Source organism: Lactuca sativa, chromosome 3 (assembly GCF_002870075.4).
Source record: "Lactuca sativa cultivar Salinas chromosome 3, Lsat_Salinas_v11, whole genome shotgun sequence".
In the NCBI taxonomy this organism is placed as follows: Eukaryota; Viridiplantae; Streptophyta; class Magnoliopsida; order Asterales; family Asteraceae; genus Lactuca; species Lactuca sativa.
In genome coordinates, this window is record NC_056625.2 from 258765153 (window position 1) to 258788480 (window position 23328).

Here is a 23328-nt window from a genome sequence, read left to right on the forward strand (position 1 = left end):
CTCAAAATTGAGCACAACATTTTACAAAATAGAACAGTGAAAATGATATTTTAAGAAGTAAAAAAAGTAAAAAGGATCAAAATATATTTTACAAAAATACATGATGAAAAATGTTATTTGATAAAGTGTAAGGGTTAGAAATCTCGAATAAGTCCACCGACTCTCGCTTTTTGGAGTATATGCAATTAAAAAAAATTATATAAATGTGAATAATTACTATATATTTATGCAAATGGCTTTTGATATTAAGTTTTTTAAGTTTGTAAAATTTTGTTTTGTCTATTTTTTTTCGTTAATGCATAAAGTTTGCGATATATATATATATATATATATATATATATATATATATATATATATATATATATATATATATATATATATATATATATATATATATAATATGGGATTTTTAATTTTTTTTCAGCGAATAAAAAAAGCTACGATTTTTAAGAATATAAAATAAAAAAAGATTTGTGATCTCTAAGTATTTTTTTTATGTATTTTTATGATTTTTTAGGGTTTTTTGTTATATATATATATATATATATATATATATATATATATATATATATATATATATATATATATATATATATATATATATATATATATAGGTAAAGGTTCAAATGAGAACAAAAAAAAGATTAAGAACCCATAAGAACCACTTTTTTTTGACAAATTAAACTTAAAACTCATTATTATGTATTAGATGTCAAACACTCACGTCTTCAAACTCTTTCAAACTCTCTCACAAAACTTGAAGAACACACCAAACTTACCACCACCTACCACCAACCACCACCACACCATCGCTATTGCCGCCTCCTACCACCGGCCAACTACTTCCATTAGATCCGTATGCTCCAAACGATTCCAAATCTACATTTTCAGTTTCAGATCCATGATTAACATCACTAGATCTATGATTTTATGTTCTAGATCTACAAGTTCCGACAAGCAACGAAGATCCACCACTATTGTCAAAGATCGTCACTGCTGTTATCGTCATCCTCAGATCTCCGGTGAAACACCATCAGATGTGCCGCCTCCTTATATTTCTCTCGCCTCCTTCTCATCCTCTCTGATATTTGGTGAAAAACTACTAGATCTGATGTGTTTCCTGTTACATCTAATGAGTTTCAGGTTACATCTCAAGTGAAACATTATTGTCTAAGTCACGTCAGAGCTTACTCACACTAGATCTATCATCTTTGTTTCCTCCACTACAAGATTAGAAGTTTTCTGGTCCAGATCTATGAATTTCGCCACCACAAATGTCTACATCTACGATTTTTCTCAACATCGATGTACAGGTCTACAAGCTCCGACGGGATTTGGTTTCGTTTTCTTCAAGTCTCAGATTTGGTGAAACACCGTCAACTTGTCTCCATCTTTTTCTTTCTGATCTCTAGTGAAACACCACCAGATTTATATCAGGTATGTCAATTTTTGTGTTGATTATTTGTCCTTTTGTTAAACTGTAAATTTAATATTTTAATCTATTTTTTATTTTTTACTTTTCTTAATATTAGTTTTAACTACTATTAAGTTGTGAATCCAATATTAATAATACGCGAATCCAAGTTTATGTTCTTATTAGTTATGATACATGCATATATTTTTGTTTCATAACTTAGGTTTTTTAGTTGTTATGTTGTGAATTGAATTTAAAATGTGTTATAATGTTAATGTTTTCTCAAATAATGTGAAACTAGGTTTTTTAAGTTGTGAAATGTGATATTTAAATGTTTTTATTAATTTTTTAGTCATGTTAATATTAGTTTTAAAAGTTATGAATAAGACAATGTTAGTTTTATGTTGTGAATACATGATTTGTTACAAGTTTAAGTTGTGAATATATGAATTTTTATAAGTTTTAAGCTGTGAATGTATGTTTTATATTTATTTTTCTACTTACATCTATTATAGATCTCTACCGTGCATTTTTTTTTTATCGTTTTTGTTTTTCTGTTAATGTGTGAATTTAATGTCTTAATCTCTCATTTGTTTTTTTCTTATAATCTTAGTGTTAATTTTTATTATGATGTGAATTTTCTGTTTAAACTAGGAATTGACTATATAAGATGTGAAATTTGTGTATTAAATTGTTTGTTCATTGTATTAAGTTGTAAATTTTGTGTATTAAAATGTGAATTAATTGTATTAAGAGTGTTAAATTGATAATATGGTTGTGAATGTATACTTTTTGTATATTAAACTGAGATTTATTATACTAAGCTATGAACTTTGTATATTAAGATGTGATTTGTGTGTTTTAAATTGTGAATTGACTGCATTAAGCTGTATTTTTTTATTTAAACTGTGAATTGACTGTATTAAGCTATGATTTTTTTGTATTAAACTATGATTTTTTGTTTAAACTATGAATTGAATGCATTAAGCTGTTAATTTTCTATATTAAACTGTGAATTTTTTTATATTAAACTGTGATTTTTGTGTTTAAAAATGTGAATTGACTGCATTAAACTATGAATTTTCTGTTTAAATTGTAAATTGACTGTATTAAGCTTTTAATTTTCTATATTAAATTGTGAATTTTTTAATAATTTGTGTTAAAATATGAAGGATTTATGTATAAATTTTTGTGTTAATTTTCTTATGACTATATATATACTAGTTGTGAAACCCGTATATTATACGGGTTGATAAAAACAAAATGTTAAATAGAAACGATTAAATGAGAAATTTATTTGAATTTGAAATTTGAAATAAATAAAAATTATGAGAAAAAAAACATGCAAAAAATAAAATAAATTAAAATTATTGTTTAGCTATCAGACCCGTATACTAAACAGGTTAATTATAACAAAATGTTAAACACAAAGGTTTAAATTGTAAATTTATTTGAAACTGAAATTGAAATTTAAAATTTAAAATTTGAAATTAATATCATTATGGTAGGTTTAATTTATGGAAACTAATTAATAATATATTAGAAATGGAAAATGAAATAAATGACAAGTAGAAATAAATATATCTCAAAATTATGATAAAATGACATGTGGCAAATTGAATGAGAGAATGACATGTGGCAAAATCATTCTTATTTACTAGGGTAGACTAGGTTATAACTCGTGGAAACCACGGTTGCAAAAATAATTAGATTTTTATAGTAAAAACTCATAATTATTAATGAATTGTTTTAAATAAATTATTAATTAAGACGTTTATGTTTTTTTATTTTTGTAAACTTATAATTTTTTATTCAAATAAATATGTGAAATTATTTTTCAAGATATATGAGATAGTTTTTATTTGTGAATTAATGAAAAAAAATAGCGATATTGTATAATGAAATGTTAAATTGATTATAAAAATTAAACAACCACAATAAGTGAAGTAAATTAAAATCAGTATATAGCAAATTAGAGAAAATTAAGCTATTGAAATAAACGTATATGAATAACAAAAACATATTATTAATCATATATTTGCAATTACCTTTTTATGTAACATTGGATAACAAAGCATCTTAATTTAAGTATCATTTCTTGCATTTAGCTAAATTATGGTCTAAACTCCATAAATATCACTGTATTTTTATTTGTATGTCTAATATAACATCTTACTTTGAGTTTTATTTACTTTTTTAATTTAATTTAATTATTTTTTTAAGCATTCAACTTTGAAAGTACAATGTTATAACTATGTATGTAATTGAAGTACATTGTCATTTCATGCAAAAAAACGTACAGGTGATTGTAGTATGCAAATTGGTCTTAATTATGTAAATTGTCTCAAATTCAATAAGTAAAATACATAAAAATCAAAACCAAATTAAGTATGATAATTGATGATTACTAATATAATCAATTTAATAATAGTAAAACATAAAATAAATATGTGCCACTACCGACACCATTAAACTCGTTCCACCTTTCTTGAGTCTGTCATTAATGATGCAAAACAAAAGAATTGCGAAGATCTAATGAGTAAGAACTCCAATTACATGCAAAAAGGTCATAAATAATTGAGGTTTCATCTTTTATTCTAAACAAATCACTTGTTATACAAACTTAATATTTTTTTTTTAATTTTTATTTTACTTTAAGTTAGAAGCATAAAAATTATAAGAAGTTATGTACCGCAAGCACCATTTTGCATCAGTTCCTGGAATGGTCCAATTAAAGTAAAATAAAGAACATCAAGAACCAACACACGACCGGTCGTCTAGAATTGGTGGTGTGCCATCATCGAATTGGTTACCCCTACCTAAATTAACTTTGATCTCCATAAACAAAAAGTAACCTCTCTAATGAAGCTTTTAAGGAATGATATTTCTCAACACTAAGAACAAATATAATGTTGTAACAAATACTTTAAACATAACAAATAGACTTCATTAGGTAGTATTTGCCGCATTTTGTCTGTGACTTCATTTGACAGGAGGATTTCTTTCACACATGCCTTCTCTTGATACATGATCATAAACTGTTCTTTAAATTTGATTTTTAAAATATGATGATGCTGGAGCTGAAATTACCTCAAGTGTCATCCAGTAGGGACTTCATTTTAAAGAAAGATATCCACATCCAGTTAGAGATTCTCCATATACTATATTTTAATAGCTATGTAATTCCTGTGATTTTGACATGGTATACTGAATTGAAATCTTATGCAACCCTTTTTTTACCAGCTCGTTAGCATCTAAGGGAACTTTAACCTTTTGGGCTCAACATACCAAAAGGGTTCATTTACTTCGCTAGTAAGATCATAGTTCACTGAACATAGTAATGAGAAAGATCATAGAGCGATTCATAAAACCATTTAATAACTTACTTTAAGCTTAATCTTCTGATAGAAATTAATTTCACAATTCATTGAACATAGCAATAAGAAAGTACAGATGTAAGACATTGAAAATACAAATCATCTGTTAGAAATTAAGCACAATCTAAGAATAGGAAGTTGCCTGAATTTTTATGCTAAAAGCTTTCTTTGAGACATTTCATCGAACACCTGATATGCATACTTTTGGATTCTTCGATAATTTCACGGAGATTAAACCTCAATCATCAAGAATTCAATCGTGACAAGTTAGAGGTCTAAAAATTCACTAAATGTTTATAGTAAAAACTACATACGAAATCAACAAAAGATATTGCATAAATCATAGCCAAAAACTAAAGCTTACACATCCTCTTGAAGAATGCCCTCACGTAATTGATTTATGTATGTCTTGAATCTTTTCCTGATGGTCATAGGTAACCAAGCAGGTAAAAATCTCATTCTCATCAATATTTATTGTAATCTAATATATATTCTGTTTATGGAATAAAATCGTAGCGAGGAAAAATAGAAATTTCAATTTTGAATTTCACAAAGCATAAAACTGTACGCAAGAAATACGCTTGCAGTTAAGAGATACAATAAGCGTAACATTTAGGAGAGGGTCTAGGAAATGACATGTGGCAAATAGCATAGAAAAGGGATACAGGATCTTGAATTTTTCAATCTTCAATTCAAAGGATACTGACGAAATGTGTATATGGGCGGGAAATTTTTTTGTGAATTGGTTCTTATAATGCCACGTGGCATAGTCCTAGTTTAAGAGTTTGACAAGTGGATTTTAGGAGAGGTTTTTATTAGGAGTATATATATATATATATATATATATATATATATATATATATATATATATATATATATATATATATATATATATATATATATATATTGTTATATAAATTTGTAAGAATCCACTAGTTTTTATAATTGTTTTGTATTAAATTCAAAACGAGTGAATTAATAGGCTTTATTAGACTGTAATTGTGGTATTTAAGTTGTTAATGCATTACTTTATCTAGAGATCTGATTTGGAAGAAAAGACGAGTATTATCTTGATACAGGTGGTTGGTGGTGGCATGTGGTGGTAGAGTTTGAGTTTTTGACTTCTTTGAATTAGTGAATTATTGTAAAACAGTTTGTATTAAGTTGTGAATTTTTTGTATTAAACCGTAAATAAACTGTATAAATCTGTAGTTAATATAAGTTTTGTGTTAAAATATGAGAGCATATACAGATGAAAATATTAGACTGTAAAAATTATAAGTTTGCTCTTTGCATACCAAAAACACAGAAAATTAGGAGTTTAACATGTTAATAAGAGTATGGTGTAAATATTTATTATTTAATTGGGGTTCTTAGGGTTTTTAATTTTTTATGTCAAATTATCTGTGATAAAATCGATTAAATTAGAAAATTTTTAATGGTTTTATGTCAAATTTGAAAAACATAGATATGATAAAATTATAAAAGATATGTAAGCTTTATTTATTATTATTTTTTTTTTGCAAATCATTCTTAAAGTTTGTTTTACAAATTTATAAACAGAAGGCCAAAAATGAATTTTTATTTGATTTATTTATTTTCTTATTTTTTTGGCTATTAGCACAAAACAAAAGGTTAGTTTCTTCATACGCGATTAACACAAAAGGTTTCCACAAAACATAACAAGAGAAAGGAATCGTTAGGGGAGGCAAAAACTTTATAAACCCTAGCTCGTTTCTGCATTGCAACCTCAAATTCAATCGAGAGATTGTAAATACAGACAAAATCGATGGCAAGTAGAAGCAGAGGCGACGGAAATTACCGAAATCCATGTCTAACTATGCATCAGCCATGGGCTTCTCTGCTTATATATGGCATCAAGCGTATCGAAGGAAGATCTTGGCCTTCTCCAATTACAGGTACTTTCATAATCCCAAACGCCTTTTTTCTTTTTCTTTTTTAAATCGCTACAAATTCATTTATACTTGTCGAATCTGTCACTTCCAAATGTGGAATTGATCTGGTAAATCGACAAAATAAGTGTCTTGATGTTAATCCACGCTTTTACTTCTCAGTCTGAAGTGAATCATGCTGTGGATTTTATCACTGTTTATCAAACAATTACTCTCATTGAATTCTTTGATGATTGTATCTCATCTATGCAAAGTGAACTACCTTTTACTTCCTGTTTTTTCCTCAATGGCTTTATGTTTCTGTAAATCTTTTGAAGGTCGACTTTGGATTCATGCTGCTGGGAAGGTTCCGGATCCTGAAACAATTAAAGCAATGGAAGACTTCTACAGACAGTTATATGCATTAGATGGAGTTACTGATCTCAAATTTCCAGAACATTATCCAGTTTCAAGACTATTAGGCTGTGTTGAAGTTGTTGGATGTGTTACATCTGAAGAGCTTGCATCATGGGAAGATATTCCTCAAGGGGTAATCATCTGAAACTCCACTCCTACAAAAAAAAAATTGCTGTTTACTTTTTAGTTTCAAATGATTTGTTTTTATTACTACAATTGGTAAAAAAAAAGTGTTAAATGCAAGAAATAGCAATGTATGTTGCTATTTCTTTCATTCACCCTCTTTTGAAATTTGAAAATAAGTAATTATTAGTTTACAAAATAAATTGGAGCTGTGTTTTTTAGTTTATTACAAAAATACCCTTTTTGATCTAATTTGTTGATCTACTTACAGGTGAGGCTGGAAGGGCTAACACCTTTTTGTTGGCTATGTGAACAACCTCAGGTGTGCTTTTACTTAGTTTTCAATGCAACAAAAAAAGAATGTTTTGAAATTTAAATGTCATATTTTAATATAATCTTTATAATTTATGCAGAAATTGCTTATACCATTTGAAATGCGTGGATATCAAGGGGTCTATAACTTGGAAAAAAGGGTAAGAATGGAATTTTGCCATTAACACATAATAAACAAGTTTCTTTGAGCCTTGGGTAGTGTTTGGTATTTGATGGAATTGGAAAATTAAAAGTTTTTTTTTTCTTTTTTTTTTTTTATAAATAAATTTCTAGTGAATTGGAATAAACCTATATTTTTTATAAATAATAATTTTACTTTTGGAAAAAGTAAGTTGAACATATAATTTTATTTATAATCTTATTTGGGTTTAAATGAGCTTGTATTATGTTTACTTTTGAATTTTTCTTAATAACAAGTCTAGATTATAATTAAATAATTTATACAATTGGGTTAAAATACATTGTACCTTAATATAATATAATATAATTCATGATTTCTATCAAATAATAATTTTATCTTCCAAAAGTTACCTGTAAATATTTTTTTTTATTATAAAACTATTTGTTTCTTTTTTTGACATTTGATTATCTTTAACCTTTTTATCAGCAATTCGTAAATTCAGTTCCTTACAACCAATCACTCCCAATGCACCACTTGACGATAGTCATTTACTTTTACTTATAAAAAAACTTTTTCTAATCTCTCTCTCTTTTTTTTTTTTTTTTTTTTTTTTTTGTGGAAAGATTCTCGAAGGAGCACTTAGAGGTCTTTCTCCGGTTGAAGCCCAATTACCCATTAAATTTCCACTTCCAGACCCTCGAAATCGACTCTCTTTAAAACCAGGCTCACTTAAAAAAACATCAAACACGTCTCAATCCAATCAGACTTCCTCTCCAACTCTTAAAACAGCCATAGAAGGAGCAAGAACAGCTGCCACCCAATTCTCAAAGAAAACCTATGTGGGACCCACACCAGGATTCCAAGGTCAAGGATCAAATATAAATGATAGAACAAGATGAATGTTTTAGGGTATTTAGTGTGTTTATATGCGTTATTGGATTCATTTTTAAATGAAATATTATGTAACATATGTTTTCTTGTATTGGAATTTGGAGGTAAGATTGTTATTACTTGATTTAAGGGGTGTTTAGATAAATAGTTTTTAGCTTATTGCTTATTGCGGTGGGAAATAGTCATTTTTTAAAAATGTGTTTGGATTAGCTTATTGCGGTGGGAATAAGCAATAAACAATAAGCATTTTAAGTGTTTTGCAAACAAAACAGCTTATATGAGTAAAATGACTAATAAGCAATAAGCAATAAGCATTCCCCTCTTGTTTATTAAAATAGGCTTATTTTGCTTATTCCTACCGCAATAAGCTGATTTTTAAAAACTCCTATCCAAACATTTAAATTTGTTTATTGCGGTGGGATTAAGCAATAACCAATACGCAACATATTTTTTTTCTATCCAAACACCCCCTTGTTTGTGTTTAGGGATCAAGCTTCCAAATTACACATGAGGATTGTCCAAGTTAGAAAAAAAAATCATATTATGTCTGGTAGGGATCGTAGACTCAATAAAAACATATCATGAAAATTGTCTGAGTTAGAAAAAATAAAGTTTGAGACCAAATGTGTAAATTATCCATGGAATCTGTTATAAGTTAGACAAAAAAAAGTATTTTTATGTCTGTTAAGAACTATAGATGCAATAAAAACATACCATGAGGACTGTCTGAGTTAGAAAAAAAGAAAAAATGTTAGAGACCAAAATTACAAATTATCAATGACGACTGTCCAAGTTAGAAATTTTTTTATATTTTATATTTTATATTTTTTTTTTACTATTTGTAGGGACCATAGACACGATAAAAACATGCCATGAAAATTGTCCGAGTTAGAAAATAAAGTTAGAGACTAAACGTGCAAATTACCAATGAGAACTATTCAAGTTAGAAAAAAAAAATTCATGTCTGCTGAGCACTAAAGACTATAGACGCAATAAAAACATATCATGAGAATTGTCTGAGTTAGAAAACAAATTAGGAACCAAATGTACAAATTAGTCAAACCATAGAGATTATCCACGCAATTTACTATAAGTTTTAGAACCCCGGGAGTTTGGAGGACATGACATGTTTTATTCCTTAAATTGATATAGACAATTCTCCTCTCTAATAAATGATTTTTTTTGCCACTTGTCACACTCTAATTTAATTTGTCAAAATGTCATTTCGTGGTTATTTTGAATTAATTTTTTTCCACATGCCATTTTATGAGTTTTTTAATTAAATTCCACATAATAATTTAATATAATAATTACAATAAATGTAGTAATAAACGGATATTAATTTCATTAATAAACATACATTTTAATTTCAAAATTCCCAGAAAAACTTATTAGTTTATTTTCTTTATTTAGATTATTTGTTTAAATTTAAAAGATAAAAAACATTTTCATTATAATAAATCATTATTTTTCTTATTTTCTTATAAATTCAAACAGATCACATAACATATCCTCATCCTAACCAGGATACCGACCTAACAGGTCACTAGCATAGCATCTCCCTATCTCTCAGGATACCGATCTCAATCAGGTCTCTAACATATACCATCCTAGCTCTCAGGATGCAAACATATCACAACAACAACATAACATCAACTACCCGGATCTCAATCCGATAAGGGCCGGCCTTGGTGCCTTAGACCCTGTTGATATAGTGAGGATAACTCACCTCGAAACTGCCGGCTGAAAGGATAAGATCCCGTTGCTCCAACCTCCGACACGAACTCCTCCACTGAACACCAACACACTCAACTCAATAAATACCCCTTAATTACCAAAATACCCCTGAAAGACAACTGGTCAGCCCTTGGACAAGGTCAAAGTCAACCCCTGACTGACTCTACTCGCCGAGTCAACCCGATGACTCGCCGAGTCCCCAAGCTCAGGACTTCCCTCAATCCGCAACCTAACTAGCCGAGTCACCCCGAGACTCGCCCACAACTCACCGAGTCATCCCTTGACTCGCCGATTCTCGACTCAACCAGAAAATATTGGGACTCTTCGACAAGACTCGCTGAGTCCAAGAACAGACTCGCTGAGTCTAAGACTATCTTCAACCTACTCGCCGAGTTGTTCATACAACTCGCCGAGTTCCAGGCCATCTTCATCCAACTCGCCAACTTGTTCTTCCAACTCATCGAGTTCCAGTTCATCTTCAAGCAACTCGTCGAGTCCACCCATGTGACTCGCCGAGTACCACCGGTCTGAATCCATACAGAAGCACTCCAGGCCATGCAATTGATCCAAAACGTAGATCTAGCCTCCTATAACCCATCCATCACGTAAAGTGGCAAACTTTACGTGAATCCAAAGAGATCTAGGCCTTTAACACTTTAGGGCTAAGGTTTGGGACATGATAGCTTCACTACACACTCAAACACAGGGAATTTCAGGCATTCCAACCCTTCTCCATTCCAGATCTGAGGTAGCAACCTCAGATTTAACCTCTAAACTCCAAAACACCAAAAGATAAGCTCCCCACAAACCCTAAAATGATGAATCCATAAGAGTAACAGCCCAAGGACGAGATATTACCTCAAAAGAATGCCCCAACAGCAATGGAACTCGAATCCAAGCAAAGCCCCTTGCTCCAAGCCTCTTCTTCTTCAAGATTTCCTCAACAATTGCTTCTCCAAGCTCCCAAATGCAACTTGATCCACTCACATACGAAGGTTAGGGTTTCTGGACTTGAGGATGAGTAAAGAGGCTAGGGGAATGGATGTTATGTTCTTTATATAGGGCTCAACCCCGAGAATTAGGGTTTTCTCCACTCAGCACCTACTCGCCGAGTCCATCTTACTGACTGGCCGAGTCGGCTACTTAACACGCTACCAAGTCGCGACTCTACTCGCCGAGTCGCTCTTTCCCAATTTACTCTTTTAGCCCTTCAACTCTACTCTTGATATTTCGGGATGTTACAATTCTCCCCCACTTAAATTAGGCCTCGTCCTCGAAGCCTACGGCAACACAACTCTTAGAAATACTCCTGTCATGCACCACCTAGCATTAATCCAACCAGGTTTCTCAAAACACAACCATAGAACCAGAAACTCGTTTTCTCCTTCCTTACGGTGTCCTGACCACCGTCTCAAGCCGGGCACCGGTTGTACCCTCTGATAATCACACTCAACAACCGAGAATTACCCATGATGCATCACTGCTCCAAATCTCAACAATCACTCGACCCATATGGGCTAGAAAACCATGAACCATCGGATCCCCGATCTGAATCCCACTCTATCCATTCCATGTTGACGGAAAGACCCATTCTTCAATCTCAAAGCAACTCCCACGAGTTCTCCTCTTGCAATCACATACACATGCTGAACTAGCTCTAGCACCCTCAGGTTGGGAAAACCCGATACACTGATGATATCCTCAAACATCCCCCGGGATGAACCACTAATACATACCCAATACCCTGATCAGAATCACACTGAGAGCCCAAGACTCTCTCCCTGCATCCCTTCCGAGCCTCTTGGCTCTACACCTGCGGAATTCCCTCCGCGACCTCAACAGACATCCCAAACCGGATGAGCTTCTATTCTACTGCCGCAAACACGCTGCTCAATAACCATACTCGAATTACTCTAATCATAACTCTGCTCTGCCGCTTTCACTTCCGTGAACTTGCACTCCCTCTCGGAGTTACACACCTCTCTCTTTTCCTTTACCAAGGAATCCACTTGGCCACATTGTCACTACGACAAGTGTCACGGTGCTCGCCCAACGCTACACCACCCTTTTTATAGCGTATCCGCTATCCATCCAACACACATACTCTGACTCTCATCGCAGGGACTCTCAAGCCCATGCACTATCTTAACTAATCAAGATCACTACCCGGGGCCAGACCTTCTAATGCAATCACACTGCAACATACACAATCCATATCCTCGAACCGATCCAACAATACCGGCAGAGTCTTCAGCATGACTGGACCGCCTCATCAGGCCTTCAGCCAATCTGGACCACTCTCAGAACCTTCAGCCAATCTGGACCGCTCTCAGTGCCTTCAGTTTGGCTGGACCATTCTCCGAGCCTTCGACCTGACTGGTACGCCTACCGGCCTTTAGTCTATCCAGACCGCTCAACTAGCATTCATCATTCCGAGCTATCACTCCCGGAAATCCTCCTATGTGCACTGTTCTAGCCCTTTAAGGGTTCCGAACTCTGTCTCAATCGCACATGCTCGATCCCGGCCTGCTCCCAGGCCCTCCACAATCAAATGCCCTAGGTCTGTATCCCGCCCCGCATGCCCGACACTTGCTCCTATCAGCCTATACTCTGGGCTGACAGAACACTGCTGAATCCCAACAGCTAAGCACCCTCAAATACTTATCGATCTCTCGGAGAATTCTCCAATTCTCCCCCACTTGTAGCACTGATTAACAACCACCGGTCGCCATCACCGACCTCCCAGAACAACTCTGCACAAAGAAAACACTTACACGCGGACTGCTTCCCATAAGCATAAACAACCTTAACGAGATTTCACATCAACACCGATTAACCCGCTCGAAAGAAACTCAATCTGCATCTAACCACTCCTCAAAAAGTAGATGCTACCCAACCTTCAAACCAATGCCAGGTTCCCACTAATAACTCTCATGGATGATAACCAACGAAATTCCCAAAACAATAACCCATAACCAAACCACAACCCTCAAAACGAAGAATACCACATTGAAAACCACACAAAGATACCATCACATAAACAATACACCACAATAATCACAAGATAACAAGATATCAAGAAAGAAACATACCCGCAGCTGCATCCGGCACTGCTCTGACCTCCTCTGCCACAAGCTGATAAGCACGACCCTGAGCCCTTGGGGGCTCCGCTCCACCCTGACCTCCACCTGTAATCCTCAAAGTGGCCGGTGCTGGAGCCTGCACCGGTCCCGCAGCAAACTGTGGACAGTTGACCCTCAAATGTCCAACCTGATGATAATGATAACAAATCCTCAAATCCCGAACCGGCGCTGACTGCCGACAATCCCTCGCATAGTGCCCCTCCTTTCTGCACTTGCGGCATGCACCACCGGACCTACAAACTCCAGTGTAACCCCTCCCACACTTCCCACAAGTGTGGCTGCTCAGATACCCCATTCTAACATCAACGGTCTTGGATCGTTTTGGCGCCGGCTGCAACTACACTAGAGCCTGCCCAGCTCACGCAACTGCAACTCAATCTCTAACTCACGCCGCCTAGCGGCCTCCTACAACTCCAACAGGGTCTCGCACCTCTGGGTAGACACAAACTGTCTTATATCCCTCTTGAGCATGCTCCGATATCGAGACATCTGAGCCTGCTCCGAAGCGAACTCTGGGCAAAACATTGCCCTCTCAGTGAACATCCTGGTGATCTCAGTCACCGACTCCGAACCCTGCTTCAGCTCAAGGAACTCCTGAGCCAATATCTCCCTCTCAACTTATGGAACATAACGAGTGCGGAACATCTCCCTAAACTGATCCCATGAAACCGCAGCCCTCTGCGCATCCGAATATGACCTCGTGGTCAATCTCCACCAATCCTTCGCCCCGAGCCTCAACAGGTTCAGAGCACACCTCACCCTCTGATCAGCAGGACATGAACACGTGAAGAAACACCCCTCCACATCCGATAACCACCTCATAGAAACAATCGGGTCCTGAACTCCATCAAAGGTGGGAGGCTTCGTATTATCGAAGTCCCGATACTGAAAGCCCCGACCAACTCCTCCCCCTGCCGCCGCTACAGCCGTTGTAGTCGCCGCGGCAGCCGTCTCTGCGAGAGCCGCATAACGCTCATCAAAATACTCAACCATGGCGGTCTTGATCGACCCAAACAGCTCCGGCAACTCAGCCCGGAACAACTCAGCAATCTCATCACGCAGGATCTCACGAATCCTCGCATCCAACTCGCACGTGCTCATCTGACCGATAACCTCGGGCGGTACCGATCCGCCTGGAACTCTCTCTCCTGCTCCTGCTCCCGATCCTGATCCGGATCCACTCTCATCATGCCTCAGAATCTCCATACTGAAAAACACCACACAAAATCTCAGACTCTTCCCACAATCCTGGGATCCAACTCTCTCAACCCAACCCTAGAGATCATGGTTTCCCTGATACGCATATGGGTCATGTGCTTTCAGTAGTACGGGCCCATACTACCTTCCACACCTACCCATATTTGTATGAAGTACTACCACAACACCCTAGAGAAACATGCATAACAACGCTCAATCCTCACCACCAGAGGAACACTAAAAATCTCCCATAAGGAACCCTAGGCTACAGGCATCACAAATCAGGCAACATTATCATGAAATCCTGAAGATCCCTAGCCTATCACTAGCATGCTGTTCTATCAAAGCTCAAAAACAAATAACATGCATGGTATTCTGGGGTTACTTACTGGCTCCGGCTGATCGTACCTTCATGTCCTCCCTTACTCATTTTGAAAACCATTTTAAATACTCTTTTGAAAACTCTCCTCGATTTGAGACTAGAGTCACACGAATGTTCCTCCAATTCACTCAAACCAAGGCTCTGATACCAACTTGCAACGACCGAAAAATACAACCAATTTTAAATTTTTCAAAAACAGCTTGATTCCATTAAATCTTTACAAAAAGGTTTTCAATACAAAACATTTAACGTATTCCCAGAATCACATTACTACAAAATCATGAGGAGCGGTACGATCACGCCTTCGCCTTGCCACGGTCTCCTGAAGAACCTGAAAAACATAAAACCACAACTGTAAGCCCGAAAGCTTAGTGAGATATCCCCAAAATACCAACCACATACACCAAACGCATAACATGCCACAACATATCTGATCACAGAACAACCATGCACTTCGGGTCTACTGTGTGACTGGTCCGCCGCACTGGCCTAAAGTCCACCTGGTCCACCCTCTGAGTCTAGCCATAAACCTCGAGTCTACAGTGTGAATGGTCCGCCCGCACCGGGCCTTCAATCCACCTGGTCCACTCTCTGAGTCTACAGTATAACTGGTCCGCCCACACCGGGCCTTCAGTCTGCCTGGTCCACTCTCCGAGCCTCGGCACGTCTGGTTCGCCCTCTTGGGGCCTACAGCCTATCCGGACCGCTCGCTGGGCCTTCGGAACAACCGGTATGCCCTGGGTATCTTGGCCTACATCACAAAGCAAGACCCGCCTCAACCCAACTCCAGTCCAAACAACCATGTGCACATATACATACAATCGTATAGCAATTTACAGTCAACAAGCAGATCAAACAGATCACATAACATATCCTCATCCTAACCAGGATACCGACCTAACATGTCACTAGTATAGCATCTCCCTATCTCTCAGGATACCGATCTCAATCAGGTCTCTAACATATACCATCCTAGCTCTCAGGATGCAAACATATCACAGCAACAACATAACAACAACTACCCGGATCTCAATCCGATAAGGGTCGGCCTTGGTGCCGTAGACCCTGTTGATATAGTGAGGATAACTCACCTCGAAACTGCCGGCTGAAAGGATAAGATCCTGCTGCTCCAACCTCTGACACGAACTCCTCCACTGAACACCAACACACTCAACTCAATAAATACCCCTTAATTACCAAAATACCCCTAAAAGACAACTGGTCAACCCTTGGACAAGGTCAAAGGCAACCCCTGACTGACTCTACTCGCCGAGTCAACCCGATGACTCGCCGAGTCCCCAAGCTCAGGACTTCCCTCAATCCGCAACCTAACTCGCCGATTCATCCCGAGACTCGCCGAGTCCAACAACTCTGAGTCCACTCGCCCACAACTCACCGAGTCATCCCTTGACTCGCCGATTCTCGACCCAACCAGAAAATATTGGGACTCTTCGACAAGACTCGCCGAGTCCAAGAACAGACTCGCCGAGTCTAAGACTATCTTCAACCTACTCGCCGAGTTCCAGGCCATCTTCATCCAACTCGCCGAGTTATTCTTCTAACTCGTCGAGTTCCAGCTCATCTTCAAGCAACTCGTCGAGTCCACCCATGTGACTCGCCGAGTACCACCGGTCTGAATCCATACAGAAGCACTCCAGGCCATTCAATTGATCCAAAACGTAGATCTAGCCTCCTATAACCCATCCATCACGTAAAGTGGCAAACTTTACGTGAATCCAAAGAGATCTAGGCCTTTAACACTTTAGGGCTAGGGTTTGGGACATGATAGCTTCACTACACACTCAAAGACAGGGACTTTCAGGCATTCCAACCCTTCTCCATTCCAGATCTGAGGTAGCAACCTCAAATTTAACCTCTAAACTCCAAAACACCAAAAGATAAGCTCCCCACAAACCCTAAAATGATGAATCCATAAGAGTAACAACCCTAGGACGAGATATTACCTCAAAAGAACGCCCCAACTGCAATGGAACTCGAATCCAAGCAAAGCCCCTTGCTCCAAGCCTCTTCTTCTTCAAGATTTCCTCAACAATTGCTTCTCCAAGCTCCCTAATGCAACTTGATCCACTCACATACGAAGGTTAGGGTTTCTGGACTTGAGGATGAGTAAAGAGGCTGGGGGAATGGATGTTATGTTCTTTATATAGGGCTCAACCCCGAGAATTAGGGTTTTCTCCACTCAGCGCCTACTCGCCGAGTCCATCTTACTGACTCGCCGAGTCGGCTACTTAACACGCTACCAAGTCGCGACTCTACTCGCCGAGTCCACCCATGGACTCGCCGAGTCGCTCTTTCCCAATTTACTCTTTTAGCCCTTCAACTCTACTCTTGATATTTCGGGATGTTACAAATATGTTTTGTGTTCCTTGAATATGTAAAATTGTTCTAGAACATCCTATATTTTCTGCTATGTACAAAAAGGAGTTTTAATCCCATAAAACCGTTCTGTTTGTAAACCATTATTCGTGTTTGTATCCTTTTGTGAAACCTATATAAGTGAATATGCCTGGCACTAGCTGTTAATGTAAACTGTATCTCTGTAAACTAGTACTTTGAAAATATACTCATGTTTAGTTGAATATACACTAACGTATTGTTAATATCTTTTTAATGAGTTATTATAACCGTACTATGACTGGATGGACTGAAACAAACGCTTTGAAGGCGTTTAAACTGTTGATAACAATTGTCACTCGTAGGCGTGTATGTCCGACTGTAGCTAGTAGCCTGAGTGCAGGTTTGTCAATTCCCAATATAGATCTATACACACCTGTTTCGATCCCCGGCTGGAGATTCTGGTTAGAATGTCAGAACTTTAACTGTGTTGTTCAGATGAATAAACATTCTGAACATATTATCTCATAAAAAACATATAAACGTTAGGTGTATAATGAAAACCCAATAATTCTGAAATAAATGATTGATAGTATTTTCCCTTGTTTTGTATACTTTAAGTGTACTTGAAAGTTGTATACCCTTGTTTAGTTTTGAATCAAACTCTTGTTCTTGTACAATAATATAAACCAATGTTCTTGTAAAATAGTGTACTCTAGTATACTTGAGTCATGAGTTAGTGTTCTTTGAATCATAAATTATACCTATTATAATTTATATGTATTTTTTGTATTGATACTAACTGTTCATGAATGCAACCCCTTGCTCAACATGTTCCAAAGGGTATTTGAAACTGTATGAAATAACTTTAATATATATATATATATATATATATATATATATACACACACACACACACACACACACACAAGATATATAACTAAAATTGAAACGACAGTCGGAAAAATAACCGATACCCTAAACCACATCCAAATAAGGAAAAGGAAATAAAGTGAGTTATCAGTCCTAAGTCTTTTAAATCTTGTTTATACAATTATATATATATATATATATATATATATATATATATATATATATGATTTTTGGGGAAAATATAAGTTTATAAAAGAGTTTAACATTTTGAAATACTTTTGATGACTTAATGTCATTTTATCACAGTTTGAAATCATTTGTTTGTAACATAAAATCCGTGTGTTAGACTTGTATCCCCCCTCCCTTAAAACAGTAAAAACCATGAAAATATGGAGGTATGAACTCACTTCGTAAGAGTTACAATTTGATGAAAAGTTGGGCTTTACGTGGGCAGTACTTCGACTGGAAAGAGGTTAGCTTCTTGAGAATCTCGGGGCTTCGGGCTTTCGTCGCAGCGTGGAGATGTTACCGAGGCGTCGGGGTAGTTAAAAGGGCTTAAAAGTGTGTAAAAGTAGGAGAGAGGTTGTGAATTTGAAACCTAAACCCGGAGCTCTCGGTTCCTATTTATAGGAGGCTGAAGCCTCAGAGTACGCTGGGCGTAGCGTACGTGCCCAACCTATTGATCACGCATCGGAGCAAATACGTTGCATGGAACACATGCGAGGGAGGGGTGATGGAGGGGCGACGTGGCCAATCCGAGGCCGAGCCTTCGAGTATGCCGGGCGTATACCATTACGCGGGGCGTACTCCTTCTAAAATGATTTTTCAAACTTCAGAAATTCATAACTTTTGCCTATGACCTTCGTTTTTGATGTTCTTTATATTCACGCGTAGGTGAGATTATGTTCTACAACTTTCGTTTAGACTCCATCGACAAATTTTGACTTTATTTTTATTGAAATTTCACTTTTTTACACTTAACAGTGTTTTACCGGTTTTAACACGAATTTTCGATTGGTTATAACTTCTTCATTATAACTCGGATTTTAGTGTTCTTTATATTTTTGAAAACTTTGTTGCAATATCTACTATATTATTCGTCCCAATAAAGATTATTGAACAATGTATTTTTGACGCTGTTTTCATTAAAATAAGTTACAATGCTTGACTTACACTATTACATTGATTTTGAAATATCAGGTTGTTACATTATCCCCCTGTTAGAGGATTTTGTCCCGAAATTAAGTTTAAGAGATACACACAGACTCAGGGAAAAAGACGAGGATACATAAGTTTCATTTGATCCTCATGCTCCCAAGTGAATTCAGGTCCTCGTCTTGCATTCCAACTAACCTTCACTATCGAGATACGACTTTGTTTGGTTTTCTTAACTTCCCTGTCTAGAATCTCTATGGATGGGATCACAAGAGTCTCGTCGAATAGACACTTTTTCAGATTAGAAACGTGGAAGGTAGGATGAATGTTACTTAGTTCTTGGGGTAGTCAAAGTTTGTAATCTACAGGACTGATTCTGGCAAGAATCCCGAATGGTCCTATGTACCTTGGATTCAGTTTTTCACGCTTTCCAAAGCGTATCATGCCCTTCTAGGGTGAGACCTTCAACAATACGCGGTCACCAACCTGGAATTTCAAGGGTTTTCTCCTTTTTTCAGCGTAGCTTTTCTGACATACTCAATTTATATACATCATAGGTGGCGGTACTAAGGCTGCTGAAAACTGAATAAGATGTTGAGTGAAATAATAGACAAACCTATAGTATTCAGGACCATATGACTTTATGTTCTATATTGGATATTAATTATTACATCCTTTGTGTTTTAGTATTTTGAAACAATATCTGTTATCTCTAAATATTTTTTTAGATTAAGATTTTTCCACAAAAAAGACGAAATGATATTTCAAAGTGTAAAGATAAATTTTTTATCTAATTCTAAAAATAAGGGATGTCGCACATAATTACCCTTTTATTGAAAATTAATTGTGTTAAATTTATTTAATTGTCTATACGATAATGCATATAGTATGGAATATTACTTTTCATTTTTTTATCTAATAGCCGCCTACTTTTCATTTAATAACACCCTACTTTTAGTTTATCTTAAATTTTGTATATTAAAATGCCTTGTTTTTAACAGTGATTTTAAATTTATAAAAAAAAGTAGTTTCATGGGAAAAACATAATACAGGCAAACAGAAATCATGCATCTCACTACTGCCTACTAATCCTCTCACAACATAAAGTCTCACTACTAGCTAACCCCCATAGAGTGTGTAACCATAAGTAACTAGAGGTGAGATATCCACCCAGACAGATGGTCCTACACTGGAGCCACAACCAAACAAGGAACAAGCAAGAGAGCCTAGACTAATAGTTCTCGGGCTATCCTACATGACCACGTACAATCCCTAAGGGCACTCCATAGATGATAACCAACAAGCACAGATAACATACAATTCCATAGGTTATTACCACATAGCAACATACTCGATAATAGAACACATATCTAACAGATCACTACAACATATCAGCATACTCAATACCAGAACACATATCTAATAGATTACTACAGCATATCAACATACTCAATACCAGAACACAAATCTAACAGATCACTACAACATATCATCATACTAAATATCAACAATCCAAGGGATGCATGGTCGTATATACTCAGAAGTGAGATAGTCACCCGGACAGGTGATCCTACTCTAGATCCACAACCAAACAAGGAACAAGTAAGAGAGCCTAGATCAAGAGTCCTCAGTCTATCCTACATGTCACACCCCGAAACCGAAGGCGGAAACGTTCCGGGGCGGAGGACATCATGTATATCGTAACCAATGTACATAGTAAGCATAGTAAACACAAAACATTACATTAGATAGAGTTATTACATTTGTTTGGAAGTAAAGTGTTACAAGAGTTATATATATATATATATATATATATATATATATATATATATATATATCATACGAACAAAAGTAAGACGAGTCTTCTATACGCTCCGTCTTCTCCAAAAGATTTCGGTGTACTTGTCTAATGTGGACCTGAGAATACAAGCAATTTGAAAATCAGCATAAAGCTGGTGAGTTCATAAACGATTTAATTTTTGTAAAAGAACAGGTTTCCTTTGGTTTTCCGAAAAAGTCGTTATCCAAGAAAATCCCATATTTTCTTATAAGTAAAGTTTAGTTATTCGTTTATCCTACAGTTTGATTTGGAACATTTCGTTATCCCAGGAAAAACCCTTATTTTCCTATATGTGAGTTAGTTATTTGCTTATTCTACGGTTTGATTAGGAACATTTCGTTATCCTAGGAAAAACCCTTATTTTCCTATATGTGAGTTAGTTATTCGTTTGGAATGCTATGCCCTAGTATCTATCATACTTTTCGTATTAGTTAGGTATTCTGATATCCTGGTTATCCTACACTCGAATGTCGATTATCTACTTTACTTAGCAGTATTTTCGAATGTTTGGACACACTCAGAGACGTATATATTTCGAAACTCTGTCGATATCCAAAGGCGTACTTCCGTATTCGTATTCGTTCTGTTCCTAACTTTACTTTCGTATTCGTTTTTCGTATTCGTATTCGTTCTATTCCTAACTGTACTTTCGTATTCGTTCTGTTCCTAACTGTACTTTCGTATTAGTTTTGTTATTTTCGTATTCGTATCTTATTAGTATTAATTCTAATTTATGATTAGTACAATCTTTCGTAAGATTATAAAATGAAACATAGATTATAACATTTTATAAAGAAATCTACATTTAGTCTCAAAGTTAACTCTGCAATTCGAACTATGGGTTAATACAGTTTTTAATATTAAAAACATACAAATTATGAAACATTTGATCTGAAAATAATAAGTTTAAGTACAAGATTTCCTTGTACTTTTTCTTGTATTCCCCATGAAAACATTTGAAAAACACGGAAAAGAGTAGGGGTATGAACTCACTGGTCGAGAAGCGTGTCGGTTTGGGTGCTAAATGTCAGTTCGAGGCTTGAACGTGTGCGAGATTCCTATGTAATATGAAAAGATACACATTTGTATCTAATTAGGATTTGAACTACTAATTAGTTGAGGATATCCACTTCTAGTTGCGAAAACACTTCATTACAAGTGTTTGGAGTGACCCGGGTGACATCTAAGGACGTATAAGGCTTGGATATGGAGTTTACTCTTCAAGAATAAACTCATAAGAGATTTTACAACCCTAATGACCCACTCCCCATGATTTTACGGCCGTAAACTCATGGTGGGGTGTTCTATGGTGCTAAATGGTCTTATATCACTTGGGAAAATTTGCTAGGATCAAATCTAGGGTATAGGAATGGATTAAACCAACATATGGACCATCTAATGGAGTTTACGACAGTAAACTAAGAGTTTACAGCCGTAAGCTCCCCCACACACCTTCCTTTGATGTTTTGGTGGTCCTAAGTCATTACATGTGTTTCTAGCTAAATCTACAAGCCATGGAATGAATTTAAGACATCATTTGACCATGTTTTAGGAGTTTACGGCCCAGGAACCCATTCTTGGGGGGTTTACAGTCGTAAGCTCCTATTGGGGTGGTTTTCATCAAGTTTAAGGCCTCTAACTCGTTTGTGGTTGCTTCTAGACTTTATTCCAAGGCTTAAGAGGTGTTTAAGTGGCATTTTAACACCTTAAAATGAGTTTACTACCCAAGAAATGGTTTTTAAGGTCCAAGCATGTGCTTAGGCTGTAAACTCATGTTTACACCCTAAATGATGAGTTCAAGGTGTTCTAAGTCCAGTTTGGTAAGCCCCTAAGTCATATATAAGCTCCAAATGTGGTTTGGAAGGGTTTTAAGGCTCAAAAACCCCATTTTCATGTGTTCACGGCCTAAGGCTGTTCCAGGGCCGTAAACACATGTTTATGGTCCTATTCCATGATTTGAACACGAAATTGAAGGCTAAAGATGTTATACTATGAGTTAGGGTAGTTACCTTGATGATTTTGAGCTTTAATTTGATGATTTTGGAGCTAGAGCTTGGATTGGAGGAGAGAGAGTAGAG

General features: G+C 35.9%; 1 protein-coding gene across 1 annotated transcript; it reads left to right on the plus strand.

Annotated features, from left to right (window-relative positions):
- The first annotated feature begins 6438 nt into the window (after positions 1-6438).
- Positions 6439-8697, plus strand: LOC111891095 (uncharacterized). The gene is made up of 5 exons (XM_023887180.3): positions 6439-6710; positions 7022-7233; positions 7495-7545; positions 7637-7696; positions 8301-8697. The coding sequence occupies exons 1-5, from the start codon at positions 6581-6583 to the stop codon at positions 8574-8576; spliced, it is 729 nt and encodes a 242-aa protein (XP_023742948.1). The 5' UTR covers positions 6439-6580; the 3' UTR covers positions 8577-8697.
- The last annotated feature ends 14631 nt before the right edge of the window (positions 8698-23328 follow it).